Genomic DNA, 19,132 nt, shown 5'->3' on the forward strand with positions numbered 1-19,132 from the left:
TCTACAGGGTGGTCTCTCCTGATTGGTTGAGTTTTAAGTTTGGTCCTATTTTAGGACAGAGATATGTTATAAAAGATTTTAAGGCCTAGGCCTTATGTGTCTATGTCTATTAAGACAATTAATTTTATAATACCGGGGATTTCCATTTCGATGACGGGTAATGATTCAAGCATGTGAATCTATGAAAGTTCTAATACTGGAGTAACAAACACATCCTGCCTGGGGAACATAAGTGGCGGTTGTCCGGGCCACAAAGACCACCCACCCTGGAGCCACAATCATGGCCCGAAAGGAAGGCAATGATGGGTGCACAGAAGTACAAGGCTCCACTACAGATGGGCCGTAGCACCAGCCACAAACCAACAATCCTAACCACTCTAAGAACCCAGTATGCCAAAAACATGAGGCAGCAAATGCCACCTGCAACATACCACATGAAGGTATCCCGAGAGTGACTGGGCTTGTGGCAGAGCCAACAGAATGGAACCCACATACGCTGTACAGTGGGGAAACAAAAAAAGCCACAGCAAACCAGCCCCCTCCCCCGCCTCAAGGACCACATTGCGAGAGAGGTAAACAACCAACACACCTATAACAGAAGGGTGAACAGTAAGCGGAGCCCCACCCATCCCTGCCCGCTAATGCCAAGGAGGAGGACAAATGTAAGTAATGGGACAGGAAGACGGAATGCATGATAAACTAAATGTATTAAAAAACATCTCACTTGTAGGATTACTTGCAGTTTCCATATTTATCCCTTGTCTAGTCTAGGATGTTAGAAAGATTACCTCACTTGAGTAATCTGAGAAAAAAAACCTTGTGGGGGCACTGAGAGGATCAATCTAGGGCAGTTAAGCCATGAAATACATGATCCAATTAAAATAGAGCATGTTTGTAATGAAACCAAATGCTGTCTGTAAGAATTTGGAAAGACTAGAATGATCCCGGGTTTGTATACAGTTGGCGATTTTAGACATCTGGATCTTTCTGCATATGTGTCATTAGAGGTGGATGAAAGCTTGTCCAGCCTTTTATTTAACTTTTTTAAGATAGGATGGATAGTTGAATTTTAACAGGTTTTCCATATTAGACTTTTGCTCAACCTTAGATCAACATAACTAAAATTTAACGTGATGGGCTCAGTGTTTATCTTTTATGATATCCTTGACATGAACCCTGTGAGACTGGTATTCCACAGAACCTTGCAAGACATAATGTTCTTTTTACGTGAATAATTCTTCAAAGATGTTGGAAGTCATCACAGACAAAATAAGAGAAAGGGATACGTTTTTTCCCTCATTATTTTTTGTTATCATGCAAGATTATAATATTTATCAGTTTACAAAACTTACCACTTCCAGATAACTAGCAAATCTCACAAGTCTTGAAGCTCGAAATAGCCGTAACATAGACATTATTCTATATGCATGTAATCGTTCCATTGCGCGTGGATCAGACAAACGGGCAAAAGGAGTAGAATAATCACTGCATTTAAACAAAAATAGGAAAGCAATTATTAGTAGGTGTTTGTTTAAAAAAAAATCACATAATGTTTAATTGGAATTGAAAAATACAACGTTAAATAAACCATCACACAAAAGATAGTTTAAAAAAAAGGACATGTTGCTTATTATCCTAGTTCTACATCTTAGGGATCTTCATTGACAGCTCCACTCGTGTGCAGTGATCCAAGCATACCTCCGTCTCAACCAATAACATATCCAGTTAGAGAAGGTAAAAGGCTTCTTCAATACATAGGGCAACACAAAACTTAAAACTTACTGAAAAGGGAGAAAATAACCCCATGATTAAAACACGAAGAAAACAAAAATGCCCAGAGCTGCATGTATAGTAAGACTAAAACGTGCTGCTCCTTTAAGGAGCCAGCAACTTCCATATTCAATCAAACTTTTGGAACAGCAGTTGCCTCGCGGGCTCACTTCTTTGTGTGGGGCACAAATACATTTAATCTGACCAAAGGTGTGTTTTCATGTTGAAGGAGAGACTGGGCATGTGTGAGAATCACTTATGACTTTAATAATGATCCCTATGATGCAGAACTTCGATTACCATTTCCTTGTACTTCATAGGCACTTATTTGAAAGTTATAAATGTAAAATAAAATAGCAAGCGCGTCCAAAAAGGTCCTTGGGGGCATATCTACAAGGCGGCAATATAAAATTATCGCCGCTTTTGCAGCCGTTTTCGCTATATCAGCAAGGTCACGCTATCGCGTGAAACCTTATCTTAGTGCCTGAATTCCTAAAGCCATCTTTGCATCTCTAATGAGATGCAAAGTGGGCATTCCTAATTATCCTAGCGCTATGCGCACTTAGCGCTAGGATAATTATCGCCGGCTAGCGTCGATTTTTATCACTGAGATAGCGTGCTATTAGCAACGCTTAGCTCAAAAGCGATAAAAATCCTAGCGCTAACTGCCAAACGTGTGATTATCGCTGGAAACCCAGCAATAATCCCACGAAGTTTGGCGATAGGTTTCTGATAGGGCATCACATACTTAGCCATGATATCCACCTTCCATAGGATATCATGGCTAAGTCAGTTTCAAAGCAGGTGTAAGGAAAGTAGCGATAACAGAGGTTATCGATACTTTTCTTGTTGCTCTGCTGCTTTGCGTGAGGCTTAATAATGGGAGAAATGTCGCTTAGCGACATTTCTCCCGTTATCCTGGGGAGGAACCCCCACTTTGCATCTCATTTGAGATGCAAAGATGGGCGTTAGGAATTCAGGTGCTAAGGCAAGGTTTCACGCGATAGCGTGACCTTGCTGATATAGCGATGAAATTATCGCCGCTTTTCGGCCGAAAATGGCCGCAAAAGCGGCGATAATTTTATATCGCCGCTTGTAGATATGCCCCTTAGTCTCTAAACTCAAATGACAAAACAAAATCAGAAGTCTTAGAACTAATCTTTTTTTTGACAATCAATTTTATCGGTTTTCACATGATAAACACAACAATGCTGTACATTGGCATGCAACATCGTTAATTACTTATCCAGATCATGCCCAATACTCACAAGGTCGATTTGATCACACTACGCATACTCACGTTACCTATTTCCAGATTGCATATCTTCAATTCACCAAATCCAGCCATTTGTCCCATATATGCCCATGTTTGGCAAGACAACCTCGTGACTCATACACTGGTTTCTCTTGCCTGGCACACCAGTCCACTCCTTTCCGCCAATTTGCGATGGACGGGGAGGCACGGTCTTTCCAGGCAGCTGCATTGTCTCTTTTAGCCACCATGGTGGCCACCCCTAGGAACAGTGTATCGGTTCGGGAGCCATCCAGACACTCCATCACCCCAGGGAGAAGGGCAAGGGGACTAAGGGGGGCTGTCCAGCCTAGTATATCGCTCAGTTCGGTCACTATTGCTAGCCAGTATCTGGTGAATAGAACGAATCTTATACAAAAAGATTTAATGTCAGGATCAGAGATGAGGATTCTGCATTTATTACCTCCTTATTCTTCTTGGCAGCCATAGAACAAGCTTAACAATGCTTTTACATGAAAACTATGTTTTCCAGTGTGGCACAGGAAATAGAACGTTAAAACAACCTCTCAATTAATCCGCCTTGAAGATGCTCATATCCTCTTTCTTTGCTCCTCAGCAGTTAATCAAAGACCAGTTCTTTGATGAGGCCATTTAAACTCCAGTGGCAATTAGAATACTGCCGGTGCAGCAGAGCATCTCTGCCAAAAGTGCTTGTTTTGACACAGCTCAAAGAAATAAAAGTCAGTGGCACCAAAACCAATAGTGTTTTCTCTCTTTGTGTGAGTTTCATTATACATTCCTCCTACCCAGGTATGTCACACCTATTATGGCTCGCCCATGCAGGAAAAATCAACATCTGCCCGAAACAGAGTCGGCATGCTGACAAGACAGCTTGTGGTAGATGGTAGTCAGGCCCTAAGTTTTAAGCTCAAGTTGTTGGCCCAGCTGAGACTACTTTGTTGGGAACTTAGCAGCTCAATGCTGCTAAATGGAGCAGGCTTGATTTATGGTGGTGGTCCTGCTCAGTCAACCCATAAATGAACCCACAAGTCTTAATTTGCGAGTCGATTGCTTTGCTCCAAAAATCTATGGAAAGCACTAAAACTTATATTGGTTATGCGGCTGCCCGCGGCCCCCGCAGGGGGCCACCCTAAGCGGGCGGCCACCCTTAGTCGCATTTGGCACTCCCCCACCCCCACTAATACTGGGGACTATAGGAGGAGTCCCCTGGCCAGATACGTCACTTCCGGCACAAAGAGGAGGGGGAGGTATTTATGCCTCCCCCGGCCATCTTGGCATCCTCTTTGCGCCGGACACGCCGTCTACGGGTCAGCGCCTTGTTCCGCGACGTGTCTCTGGTACGGGAGGCAGTGCTTGCGCCGGACACACCGTCTGTCCTTGGCTCTTCTGGTCGTCGTCACTGCGGGCGTCGAAGTAGAGGGTGAGTGAGTGAGGGGCCACGAGGGGCCTCTACTGGTCCGTCCAGCCTCCTTGTTGTCGACGGTGGTCCGAGAGTTAAAGCTGCCTGGGTTCCAGCCCGTTTGTGTGCGGACGTGGGGGCCGGGACGGTCGGAGTGCCGCCTGTTCTCCCGCCTTGCGAGGGGGCAAGGGAGATGCAAGTTGAGGGCCCGTGGTCGGGTCTGGCATGACGGGTTTGCGGGCAGCCTGCCGAGGGTAAGCTGGTGCATGGGATGCCGTGGTTACTTTCCTGAGGGGGGGGGGCGCAGATGGGATGCAGCCGATGGGTTGTAATGGTCCGCATGGCTTTGCGAACAAGCTATCCTAGCGGCACTGCGTCGCACCCCTTCGTGTAGGCAGACGTGGGTTTTAGGCAGTGAGTCCGGGGCCCACTGTAATATGTGGAAGTGAATGTCTTATGTAAAGGGGGGCATAAGTGTTATTCAATGTTTGTTGCTTTAAGGAATCTAGAGTGTGGAATTCTTATTAGGTCATTAGAGAATGTTTAGGTTTGATTGTATAACAGACTGGGGAACTGGAAGGAGAATGTCGTGGGTCTTGTTGTGAATAAACTTCAACTTCCTTCAAAGTAATAACTCTCCTGATTTTATTGGATGAACGTTTACCACAATTTATGGCGACGATTTTAAATTTAGACCCACCGACTGTGAAGATTTAAACCTCGTCAAAAGTGCTGATTGCGGAAGACGACGATTTTCAAGGAGCAAGGAGTTTGTGGATATATTTTTGGCACCTGCGTGTCTGATTGAAGACACTGAACACTTCGTGGTGTTGTTTTCTAGCTGGTGAGCAGCATACAAGTTTGACTCGTTATTGATTTGCACCGCGAAGAAGCTCAAAGATGTTCGCGTGAAAGTGACTAATGCAGTTCGAAGGCGTGCACTATTAAGTGAGCAAGCTGTTTCGAGAGTGCAGTGACTCTGCGCTAGTCTGGACTTACGGTTTGCTCTGTGGTATTATGGTGAGGGGTTGAAAGCCTCCAACGGTTGCACCATTAACGAAGGTAGCGGCATTGTTTGAAGCGGGCGCAGCGTTCCAGGCAGCCACACGCTCTTCGTTCTTCGTGAGCTGAGTGACGCATGCAATCTTTCTCCGTGCACAGCGTGATGCGTCATCGCGGTAATTGACGCTGCGTGCCTCCATCTTGGATGTGTTGTTGCCGGTTGCCTAGCAACAAGTTAAAGCGAGTGAAACTCGGAGATCTTACACGGAAGGTGACTATTTTTTATTGTTTTTCTTCGCGCATGCAGCCAAAACAATAATAAGCATACAAAGTGAAGGGGAGAATTAAAAATTCATATTTTCTTTTGTTCAAGTAGCATTAAAGTATGGCCAACAATAGTAATTCAAATGTCATGCTGTGGTAAATAATTTAATTACCGGAACTGAATTTGATACGGAATCTAGGAAACATAGCTCAGTAAAATAAGAGGCAGAATCCGTGGTATAAGAGGTTTCAGAATGGGCTTTATTCCAAATGGACGACTCGAGTCGTGGCCTCCATGTTCCGTCACCACGGGGGTTCAGGAAGTGAAGTACAATACTTTATTGACAAGAAATTGCTTTTATAGAACATACATTACAATGAAACAAATGCAAGAGGCGTAACAATTGATAAGGAAGATAATATCTTACATGCGTAATGAAAAGAGGCGTAATGGGGAGTAACAAGAAACATTATTGGTTGTGATGTCATATATAGGTGGATCTATAAGATAATTTCGCAATGTCAGCAGAAATACTTGGCAAGGATGCGCGCGCAGCAGCATGACGTGTAATTGACGTGTAACTAGGGGGTGAAGGGGACTTGACATTTAGCTCTACATGTGGAGACAAGAAGTCTGGGGGGTCAAGTCAACCTAATCCCAAATCATATCTAACATCCTATGTTTAGAGAACTATGTTATCCACAAAGGAAGGACTCTTGGACAAAATCTATTCTATACTGACTGTGTGTGCGTGCACAAGCGTCTGAGTGTCTATATGAGATGCAAGGGGCAGAAACCTTTCCATGGTAACAGGACTATGAATTACTTGCATGAAGACAGAGAGGCTAGGCCCTTTGCTCAGTAGCTGAAGGAAATGTTTACCTAAACTACTAGACAGGAATGCATCGGCTGAGGAGCGAAGCAGATAACTCGAAGGTGAAATACAGTTTTTGGCAGGCAGGCAAACCGGCCGAGGCAGGCACCGTTAGCCGCACAGGGAGTAGGACAAAGTTCATGGATACAGATGCGAGCTCAAGCTGAAACTGTCAGAGGCAGAGAGCAGGGAAAGGCTTGATGGCAGAATCAGGGCCTACTTGCCTGAACTGCAAAATGGAGTAATTGAGCCATATAAAGTCGGTGGCCTTTCGTACTTAGGAATCGAATATCCAGCCCATTCATGGCGGATCTGACAGAGGACATGTTGACGGTGGACGCACATGTGTTTGCGTCTTCAGAACTGGAACTGGAGGGAACATACATGTACTTGTAACATGCACATAGAACCGTTGGGGTCCAAGATAGGGGACATAACTGATCATAAAAATCCATATTTCCACATTCCCTCCTTGTCCCCTACTTGCTCATCAAGAGACATCAATCTTCATTAATCCATCGATCTGTTCATTGAGCATCATTTGTTCTTCTTTCTTCTTCCGGGATCTTGAATGAAAACCTTGATGTGGAATACACGATGTGGCACACAGGCCGCAAATCGCTGGTCCACATTGCAGGCATAAGCAGCAACTGAATAGTATAAGAAGGCCAATACCTAGGAAGGATAGAACTCTCCATCCCCAGGCTGATATCACGCTCCAAAACCACCCGGACCAAGTCCAAGTGCCTGGATTCTGGTGTATCTGGCTCACAATCTTATGAAGGCGAGTTATAGCTTTATATACAGATGGCGAATTTTCTGGTATGAATACGCAGCAGCTTGATCCGATGACCCTACAAGCTCCGCCCCTATCGGCCAGAATGACGTCAAGGACAAGACGATTTTGAAGAACAACAATCCTCATCGCAGACTGCTCCTCTGTCAAGTTGCCTAGGGCGGCAATAGTTTCATTCACTACAGCTTCAAGAGTCCTAGTTAATCTACGTATTAGCTTACTATTTGTAACTGTGCCTATATAGGGAAAGAGGCCTTTATTAAAATCTACATACTTTTCCCATGCCGTCTCAGTATAATCGACAATTGGGAGATCTCTCCGTTCTCTATTGTGTACTAAATGAATATTTCTGTGATAATCAGGAGGAGCTAGGAAAACAGGTGGCAAAAGGAATGCAATGTAACAGGTACCATCCCAATCTAGAGGCAGACGCATATATGCAGTCTGACCACATATGAAGTATGAATGGCGAGAAGCTCTAAATGAAGATTTGCCTTGATCACTGAATTCTACTACAGTAGTGCATTTACTATGGCCCATATGTATGGAACCATTTTTTCTTACACACAATTCACCCTTAGCTGGGAATACTGACATGGCGGGCAAAACTAGTTCAACTTCGGATTCGACATTCAGAATCATGAGATTAAGTGTAAAATTACCTAATCCATATACTTCATTTTCTAGATCAGTTCCTGTTCTTTTGGGGCGACCCTCCTTGTCAGGGTAGCAGACTTTGAGTAAAACTAGGTTCAGGTTTCCCCATACCCAATGGTCTTGATAAACTGCTGTGTTTGAGTCTATGGAATTGATTAAACTAAACCATGCTCCACAGGAGCCATTGTGTGTAAACGGATATGGAAAGAAAGGCAGAACTCCCTTATAATTCTGATAGGGAGGGAGTCGGCCACACACCCAACAATTAGTAGCATTACTAGTCTGATGGGAATGATGTAACATACTAATGAAAGTGTTATTGCGCAGCGCAAGTCTATAGGACAATTCATGCGGGGGTAGGTCACTAAAAGAATGTTCATCAGTTACATTGAAAACATGTTTAGAAATAGGATAATATATATGCAACAATATACTTGCAGTTATTATTATAAGACTCAAGAAAAACAAAATTAATAACGTCACTATACAGTGGCTACGCAGTGATTTACAGTACGCATGTCGTTTCAACATTTTTCGGGTTTTTCCTCGATTCAGGTCTAAGGGATACATGTCAGAGACAAATTCAACCGCTTCACCTTGGAGAGGACTTAAACAATCAAATTGTCCGACTGCCTAGACCTAAGTTTCGACTTGTATAGTTCCTGACTACTGGCCTCAGCCAAAGGTAGCTTTGAGTCAATGGGTGAAGACACACGAGGTGTGCTATTTACATCCGAAGGAAGTCCATGAAATTTCTTGATATGACTTGAATGCACCCATCCTTTTCTGCCCTCGATCTTCACGGCTGTCCTTGTAGTGAGCAGAACGAGTTGAGGCGTCTTCCACCTAGGCTCCAGCTGAGTCTTTCGGTCAAAGTTCCTCACTAGAACAAGATCCCCCGGAACTACGTCATGGGGTTTCACCTCAGTGTTGTCAGGAAAGGCTGCAGCTACCTGTGAACGACAAGATTGTAGTGCAGACATCAAGGAAGCCAGGTAATCTGTCAGCATATTACAGTCAACATCAGTTATTTTACGGGGTATAGGCGTCCCCCACATATTCGGTGGTCTTCCAAAGATCACCTCATAAGGGGATAGCCCTGTTCGAGAGTGTGCTACCATTCTCATGTAAAAGAGTGCAACTGGTAAGGCTACTACCCAATCAACACCTTTCTCCCTACATATTTTGGACAATCTGATTTTCAAAGTTTGATTATGTCGTTCCACGAGACCTGCTGCCTCGGGGTGTCGGACACAATGAAACTTCAACTGATATCCTAACAAGAGTGAAACATGTTTCATCAATTCGGATGAGAACGGCTGGCCGTTATCTGAATAGACAACACGTGGTAAACCGTACCGTGGGAAGAATTCTCGAACTAGCTGCTTGGCAGTAGTCGGGGCAGTGTAATCTGATACTGGGTATGCTTCGGTCCAACGGGAAAGAGCACAAACAACTACGAGAACATATTTGAATCCTCGACATCGTTCCATCTGGATATAATCCATCTGGAGGACTTCAAAAGGGTGATCAGGAGGCTGAAATCCACCCTGCTCTACGGGGATGCTTTTACCTGGGTTAAACTGACAACATATCATACAGGTACGGACCTTTTGCTTAGCTGCTGCTCGTAAATGTTTGTTGAACCAAATGTGTTGAATGCTGTCTAGCATAGCTTTCTCTCCTAGATGCGCCGGACTGTGAATTGTAGTTATGATAGCTTGGACCATAGAGTCAGGAAGAAACCATACAGATTTCTCCTTCGTCATCCATCCCTGGTCTGTTTGGATCCCTCCTAATTCAGTCCATTTCTTTATTTCGTCTGCTGTAGCATGTGTCTGTATGTCAATTATGTCAAGTGCGGGATCCTTAATCGTCATACAATGTGTTGGTGTCGGAACTATTGTCTTTGTCATGTCGGATGTGCGAGTCTGAGCAGTCTGTTTAGCTGTTCTGTCAGCTAAATCATTGCCTTGAGAAATGATATCAGTGACCTTCGTATGCGCTTTGCATTTCATAATCGATATAGCAGTGGGCAGATGGATTGCGTCTAACAGAGCATGAATGAGGGACCCGTGCTGAATGTGGGTGCCATGAGAAGTTAAATAACCTCTCTCTCGCCACAGCACACCGAAGTCATGTACAACTCCGAATGCATAACGTGAATCAGTATATATGTTAACTTTCTTATTTGTGGCTTGAATACAGGCTTGTGTCAGAGCAGTGAGCTCTGCTGCTTGGGCTGACAAGGTATTTATACAGTTTGTTTCAATGACTTCCGTATCTGTTGTGACTGCATACGCGGCCACTAAATCTCCTGTACTTGTTCTCATACATGATCCATCTACATACAACGTCAGGTCTGGATCTAACAATGGAACGTCTGTCAAGTCTTGTCTGGGTTTCGTCGTTATTGTAATAACTTCAACACAATCATGAGCTAGTGGGTCTGTTCCGATTACAGGTAAAAGTGTAGCAGGATTCAATGTATTACAGCGTCTGATTTCTATATGTGGCTGAAACAATGTTAATTCGTACCCTGTAAGTCTTGCTATGGTCAAGTGTTGTGTTTGCGTTCGGTTCACAAGAACCTCTACTGCATGCGGTACTTGTACTGTCAACGGATGTCCTAACACTATGGCATCGCTTTGTCTGATTGCTAAAGCTGTTGCCGCCACTGATTTCAGGCACGCAGGCAAAGCCTGAGCTACGGGATCTAATGTACTAGAGAAATAGGCACATGGTTTGCGTGATCCTGCTTGTTCCTGAGTGAGTACTGACAAGGCAGTACCTTCACGTTCTGTAACAAAGAGTGTAAAATGTTTATGGTAACATGGTGTCGCTAAAACAGGTGCTTGACATAGAGCTTTCTTTAAGCTTTCAAAAGCTAGTGTGTGTTCCTGAGTCCAAGGGAGGACAGTCGATGTGGCCGCCTCCTGTGTTGTCAACTGAATGAGTGGTTTTGCTAAAAATGCATATTGAGGGATCCACTGCCTACAGTATGAAGTGAGGCCTATAAAAGCCCGCACCTCCTTTTGTGTCTTGGGTATTGGCATGTTAGCAATTAACTGAATGCGGTCGGGTGTAAGCTGCCTTCCCTCCTTGGACAGCGAGTGTCCAAGATAAACAACTCGCTGGACACAGAATTGCAGCTTAGAAGGGGATACCTTGTGCCCCTTTTCGGCTAGAAACTGTAAAACCGTCAGTGATGCTTTTTCACATTCAGGCTCGCTTCGGGCGGTGATCAGCAGATCATCGACGTATTGAAGCAGGGCAGTGTTGACTGGCATGTGGATACTGTCAAGTTCTCGTTTCAGTGCTTGGCTATAGATGCTGGGGCTTTCTGTAAATCCTTGAGGTGCGCGTGTGAATTTAAAACTTCGTCCATTTAAACTAAATCCGAACAAGTATTGGCTTTCCGGATCTATTGGGACGCTGAAAAAGGCATTCTTGAGATCAATTACTGTAAAGAATGTTGCTTGTGAATCAATGGCTGTCAGTAATGATGAGATATCGGGGACCACAGGAAATTGTGGCACAATGCATTTGTTTAATTCGCGCAGATCAATAACCAATCGATATACTGGCGGGGCCTTTGGATCAGTTCGTTTAAGAATCGGAATTATCGGGGAATTACATACATTGGAGTCAGTTTCTACAACCACTCCTTGGGCAATAAGCTCGTCAATGATTTTCAGTAAGGCCACTACAGCATCTGGTGGTAACTTGTATTGTCGCATTCGTGGTAGCACCACTCCTGCCTTCAATGTGACTCGATATGGTGTAATGTTCATGCAACCAACATCAGTAGGGCCTTGTGCCCATAAATGTGCGGGTAAAGTCTGCAATCGGTGATCCATGTCTCTGGACACATAGTGCCCCTTGAAATCGCGTAAAAACAATCTTACTCCTTCCGGAGAACAACATATAATAGCCCCTAGAGCTTTCAATGTCTTTATCCCTAGCAAGTTTTCTGGACATGATTTAGTGAGCAATAAATCTGTAGTTCGTGTCAAGGGACCAATCGTAAGTGGAAGGGGCTGTGATACTTCATTAACAATAGGTTTTCCTGAAAAACCAAGGGAAACATTTTGTGAGCCTGAGAGGGGTGCCCCTGGAACTTCACTACGTTTTATTGTTGTTCGACTTGCCCCTGTATCAAGTAAAAATTTTCTGTCTTGACCTAATAATTCACTGTGCACATAAGGTCCTTCTTGATCTACAGGGATCTCAATAAGGGGTAAGTCAACTTCCCTCTCTAGGCTTGTTCATGCGTAACGTTGATACTCAGGATATTCATACTGTGCGGTCTGATACATTTGTCGTGTTGTTGTTTGTGTGGCAGCAACAGGCAGCGCTGGTGCAGCAGGCACAAACTGTATGGACTGTTGTGAGGCTGGCATGGACTGCTGCGGAGCTGGCATGGACTGTGCATGCTGCGGAGCTCCTTGTTCATTCTGATCCTGTCTGAGTGGTCGTGGTCTTTCCTTTGCAATACCTACAGCGATATTACGCTTCAGGACTGGACAATCGTGTACATAATGACCTAGTTGTTTACAGTAATTGCATGTTCCTTTTACGGGAACTGCTGAATCTCCGGAATGTGTCACACCCTTTTTGTGACCATCCGCTGGAACTGTCTGGGAAACTAGCATTTTCATTTTAGTGTCCTTCATACGTCTTTGTTCGTGTTCTTGTTCATCTCTAATTCTATTGTGATGATACTGTAACATTTGTAACATTTGTGACGGAGTGTTACCTTGCCATGTACTCTCGAATTTCAATACTCTATTCTTCACTTGAGGCAAGGAATTTTCCACTAATTTTGTCACAAACAAATGTGGATATGACTCACTATTTGCTTTTATGCCACTATTTATACCAAAACATTTTTCAAATCGGGCATAGAAATCACTGGTGTCTTCATCTTGTTTTTGTTTACAGGCTGAGATTGCACCCCAATCTTCCTTTTTCGTAGTTAATAAACGTGGCAGTACCTGTACTAGTAAACTTGGTAGCGCTTTAACTTTATCCCCAAGCCCTGAACCTGCAGTTCGGCCCCTTTCTTCGGCTTCTAATGCTGTCCAGTCTATCTTTTGGTCTCCCACTTCCCACTCTTTTTCCTTAAGTTTTTCATAAATGCCAGCAGGCATCAGCACCTTTAATATCGTCATAATGTCAGGATAGGTATACTCTCCCATCAGTAACATGTCTTTAATTTCTCGGTGGAAACCCGCTGGGTCCTTGTCATGACTGGGTACCACCTTTTTCATTTCTAACAATTCCATTTTAGATATGGGCGTATATACAAATACACGCTTAAACTGATTGTCCTCGCCTTTTATTGGGTGCACTTCTCGTAAAGGATTCTGTCTATCCATGTAATACGGCGTTCTTTCCTTGTTGGGCAGTGAGAAAGGGTCTGGGCTTACAAAAAGAATGTACTGCTTTCTGGATTCTAGTATTTCTCTAATTAACTTGAACCTCTCCATCTATTCGTGAGTAGTTCAGTCAATATATCAGGTAAGGGACCAGGATCTGAATGTTGGTGCTTATACAAGATTAGAAGTTGCTGAATCATATAAATTCCAGCTAAACGCTGTTCATCTGGGCTGAGGTTCAAAAACGTGTGTGCTACTGTGTCATCACCATATTTTCCGGGACTGTCAATCCAGTGAACGGCTGACCTAGCTAATTCTTGTTCATCCATAGAATCAAGTAGGTGGTAACCCCTTCGTTCTCGGAGTACTTTGTCAGCAGCTTGGAACGAATGTTCGGGAGACCTCATATTTATTATAGGTGTCGGATAAGTTCTGTTATTATCTGGACATAGCGGGTGTATCGGATCAGTAAAACATCTCGCATTATTACAAGGTCTTCCTCTACCTACATAGGCTATGGTGTCCGACTGTCTTGCGGGAAATTCTGATTCTCCCCCCTCGTTTTGCTCAAACTCGTCTACCTCCAATCTCTCTTCATGTATTCGTTCTATTTCTTTCCTTATTTTTCGGCACATGGCCACTATACATCCTTGCTTATCATGTCTCCCGTCTGATATATTCTGGCTCCATCTCGTAAGGGTTTGCATTACTTCCGGGTTTACCCCCGGTCGGTCTTGGTTTCTGATCACACAATTTACGAGAAAACGTAACAATTCCCCCTGTATCTCCACTTTCTGATATTCCATAGCTCTGTTAATGCATTCAGGATCTCTCCCTGTTTGGACGAAATGATATATGCTATCCAGATGCATAGTCATTCCTGGTAGCCTCCCTAAAAACGTTGCAGCTCGTCTAATACGTAATGATGCCAGAACCATTTCGTCCTCTTTGCCGGGCACCGGGTCATATCTACAATCTACTAAAAGATCCTTAAGCGTGCGGGGATTTATAAGTTTGGGCGTACGGGGATGTACTGGTTCTTGAAAAGTAAGTTTACTTATTCGGGGTGGTGTAGAATAAACGCTGGTAGCACCTCCGGTAGCCCCATCTGGGGTACTGGGCGCGAAAGGATTCGTTGAACGTGCTACAGCAACTACAGGTGTGGACACAGCTGTAGAATCGACTGTGGGAACAGATGCGGAAACAGATGTGCTTGCCGAAGCTTGTGTCGGAGTTTGTTGTTGCACAGATACAGACACCTGATCTTGACGTTGAACCCCCCCAGCAGACGATCTATGTGGTGCGGGGTTAGCATACTCGGGAGCTGCGTCATCTAAATATGAGGAAAGAAAAACATCTTCTGCGGTTCTGGGATGCCCTTTAGGATGTACTTTTATTGGAAATAATGGGGGTGGCAAGTCTTTTGGTATCTCCGTAGTAGCCTTAGGTAATCCTTCGGCCAGAAGGGGATACATACCTTTCATAAGGGCATTTCTTTGTCTATCGGCTTGTTCTGCTTTTACTCGTGTACCCTCTTCAATCAACAGATTTTCTCGGACTTTATTTGCACTTTCTTTACTTCTCTCTTCCTGTCTTAGTGCTTTTTCGGTACGTCTATGCGATTCTTTACGCCATAACTCAACAGCGTCTTTCTGTGACTGTCTAGCTTTCCTTTTCCATAACTCTTCTTCCACTTTCATAATGCACTCTGCATCCCAGGTCCCAGCTGCGGGCCACCTCTGACTTTCTGGTAATTCTTTGGTGTAGTCTACCCATAAATCAAGAAATAATATGGCGTCTAAGCCATGTTTGTGATACATGAAGTGCCCTGGAGTGTCCCTAGGAGGAATAGGAACAGCTTCTTCGAGTACCCCTTTCCTAGTTGTGATCTGTCTTAATTTCGAAAAGAGCGGCATATTGACAACTGATCTGATACTTAATCTTGAACACACTTAATACAAAAAGCACAATAATGAACAATCATTCATACCACAATATGCAGGACGTTTTTAACACATTTAACATGTAACATTTAAATGAAACAACAATGATGATCGTCTGCAAAACTAATCACCAAGCATAATTCTCGACAATAACTAGATACTTCGGAATACTTGATATACTGCTAAACAGTACATATACACTGCTGAAACAGTGCAGACCGGATTTGTGTACCCAAATCCGTCTTGACCGGCACAACCTATGTGCACGTCAGAACGCCTCCCCAGCAATGGTACTCACCGGGTAGCTCGGAACGGAAGGCCTCGGAACGGAACTGAACTGGACTCGACTCGACAACTTCGGAAACTGCGGACATCGGACCCTCTGGACGTCGGGACTTCGAAATCTGGTGGGCCTCTGTATACCTCGGATCTTGCTCTCTCAGCTAGGCTCTGGTCGGGATACTTCGCACTTCTCACCGCCTCGTCTGGGTTGATCGCAGCCTCAGTCGCCCCCGCTTGACCGGAGGGAGATACAGGAAATCCTGCTGGTACGCGTTATTGTCCGTCCAGCTGTGGCAGGAGACCGGGCCTGCAACGCACCACCGGCGCGTGAGATGAGAAAGTGTCCCTGTTCGGGCGCCAATCATGTGGTAAATAATTTAATTACCGGAACTGAATTTGATACGGAATCTAGGAAACATAGCTCAGTAAAATAAGAGGCAGAATCCGTGGTATAAGAGGTTTCAGAATGGGCTTTATTCCAAATGGACGACTCGAGTCGTGGCCTCCATGTTCCGTCACCACGGGGGTTCAGGAAGTGAAGTACAATACTTTATTGACAAGAAATTGCTTTTATAGAACATACATTACAATGAAACAAATGCAAGAGGCGTAACAATTGATAAGGAAGATAATATCTTACATGCGTAATGAAAAGAGGCGTAATGGGGAGTAACAAGAAACATTATTGGTTGTGATGTCATATATAGGTGGATCTATAAGATAATTTCGCAATGTCAGCAGAAATACTTGGCAAGGATGCGCGCGCAGCAGCATGACGTGTAATTGACGTGTAACTAGGGGGTGAAGGGGACTTGACATTTAGCTCTACATGTGGAGACAAGAAGTCTGGGGGGTCAAGTCAACCTAATCCCAAATCATATCTAACATCCTATGTTTAGAGAACTATGTTATCCACAAAGGAAGGACTCTTGGACAAAATCTATTCTATACTGACTGTGTGTGCGTGCACAAGCGTCTGAGTGTCTATATGAGATGCAAGGGGCAGAAACCTTTCCATGGTAACAGGACTATGAATTACTTGCATGAAGACAGAGAGGCTAGGCCCTTTGCTCAGTAGCTGAAGGAAATGTTTACCTAAACTACTAGACAGGAATGCATCGGCTGAGGAGCGAAGCAGATAACTCGAAGGTGAAATACAGTTTTTGGCAGGCAGGCAAACCGGCCGAGGCAGGCACCGTTAGCCGCACAGGGAGTAGGACAAAGTTCATGGATACAGATGCGAGCTCAAGCTGAAACTGTCAGAGGCAGAGAGCAGGGAAAGGCTTGATGGCAGAATCAGGGCCTACTTGCCTGAACTGCAAAATGGAGTAATTGAGCCATATAAAGTCGGTGGCCTTTCGTACTTAGGAATCGAATATCCAGCCCATTCATGGCGGATCTGACAGAGGACATGTTGACGGTGGACGCACATGTGTTTGCGTCTTCAGAACTGGAACTGGAGGGAACATACATGTACTTGTAACATGCACATAGAACCGTTGGGGTCCAAGATAGGGGACATAACTGATCATAAAAATCCATATTTCCACAATGCAACCACCTCCTTTTTTGGAACTTCCTGGTAAACCTATTAAACCATGGCATAAATGGTTAAGAATTTTTTAGAATTATCTGGAAGCCATAGATGGTTTAAAATATTCTCCGGCTCGCAAAAAAGCCATTCTTTTTAATCATTTGGGTAACGCTGGACAAGAAGTCTACGATAATTTACCTGTGGTTCCAGCACCTGCGCGGGATGACTCTTGGGATGTTTACAAGGAAGCTGAAATGCTGTCACTGGGGTTTTGGGTTTAGGTAAAGGCGCCACAGGGAAACTTCACATACGTTATCTGGTTTCTTGCTAAGTAGTTTGACGGTGCTATAAGGTGGGAAGTACCGCCTGACTTCCCAGAATTAAGAGCCTTTGCTCTAAACAGTTGTGCAAACTGCAAACACTCCAAACCGGGAAACCAGAGACGGGCGTCACTTCAGTTCCACTCTCAGTCATATAAGTACTGAGAAATTATTGAACCAGATCAAGGAACATTGACTCATGAGGAAAGTGATGCCATTACTGCAGAAACCATAGGTGGTTTGGAATTATCACCACCTAATAAAATATTTCTACTAAGCCAAGAATAGCCTTGAAAAAGTCGCGGGACTACATTCCCTTGTTGCGACGAAACACGTGTTGGCTGGCTGTTATGTACCATACAGAAGACACCTAATGAATAAAGAACCATCCAGAAGAGAAGACTAATTTATTTCTTCTGCTAACTGATTTGTACAGTAAATGTGAAAACACGAAATAACTTTTACTTTGTGATACGAGGGCGTGTGCTAAGGATTGTTTGCACAACTGTTTACAAGGAAGCACTGGCACGTATGGGAAGGCAGTACGTGGATGAACCTTCAGTAATGGTGGAAAGACACACATTTTTTAAACGCAAACAATCTGCGGATGAATCTATTGAGGGTTATTTGGCTGTTTTGCGTGTATTAGCATCTAAATGTGTTTTTGGGAATTATCTAGACACTGCCCTACGTGATCAATTAGTTTTTAACTGCTTTAACAAAAAGATTCAAGAACGCATCTTAACGTGTAAGAATCCATCTTTAGAGGAGGTCATGGATATAGCAAGAAGTATTGAGCGTTCTGTGGTATCATCAAAAATGTTATCGGAGTCTAGTATTAGTGTGTCCTCTGACATCGCTAAAGTTTCTGCTGTGGAGGTCACACCTGTTAGTAATGAGGCTAACATACATTTGGTCACACATAAGGGTAATGTGAGAAGGAATGTGGACAAGAGAGGGAGTGGAGCATGCTACAGATGTGGGTCGAGATTCCATTTAGGGAATTTTCAGAATTGTCCAGCTCAAGGCAAGAGATGCAATAATTGCAAGAAAATTGGACATTTCTATAATGTGTGTCATGCTAGTAAAACAAGGGTCAAGGTTAGTCAACTTGACATTGAAAATGACATTTTGGCTGAAGCCATTAATAATGTATCCGTGTCATCACTAGAAATTAGTGCAGTAGGTGTATGTGAAAAAAGATGTAAGGGTCCCATATGTGACGTTAAAATTGGAGTAATTGACCTAAATGTGATGGCGGATTCTGGATCTCCAATTACAATTTTAGCGGAGAACACATTTCATAAATTTTGGTCTGAAAAATTACTGAAATCTACAACTATTAATCCCAAGGCTTTTGGGGAGTATGACATTATCATGAGAGGATACTTTGAGGATAGTGTTTTGTTTAAGGGGAGGAACCTTTTTACTAAGATTTGTGTAGCCGTTAACGGACGGGATATTCTAGGTTGGCAGGATCAAGCTAAGTTGGGTATTATGTTACGACTGGGTCATGAGGAGCCAGTTACTTTAGGTGAGATGCCCATTTTAGCGATCCAGGAAACAAACATATGTGACAATTTCACTAGGATGCTACAAAATAAATTTCCCCAAGTGTTTTCTAGCAAGATAGGAG

At 43.8% G+C, this 19,132-nt stretch overlaps 1 protein-coding gene across 1 annotated transcript in view; it reads right to left on the reverse strand.

Annotated features, from left to right (window-relative positions):
* Positions 1–19,132, reverse strand: part of LOC146817937 (uncharacterized) — a 1,667,073-nt gene that overhangs the window by 1,015,873 nt on the left and 632,068 nt on the right. The window contains exon 4 of the mRNA XM_085609716.1: positions 1,353–1,485. Within this exon, the coding sequence (XP_085465842.1) occupies positions 1,353–1,485 (133 nt within the window). The remainder of the gene's footprint in view (positions 1–1,352; positions 1,486–19,132) is intronic.

The sequence above is a fragment of the Triturus cristatus genome, chromosome 6, assembly GCF_964204655.1.
Source record: "Triturus cristatus chromosome 6, aTriCri1.1, whole genome shotgun sequence".
NCBI lineage: Eukaryota > Metazoa > Chordata > Amphibia > Caudata > Salamandridae > Triturus > Triturus cristatus.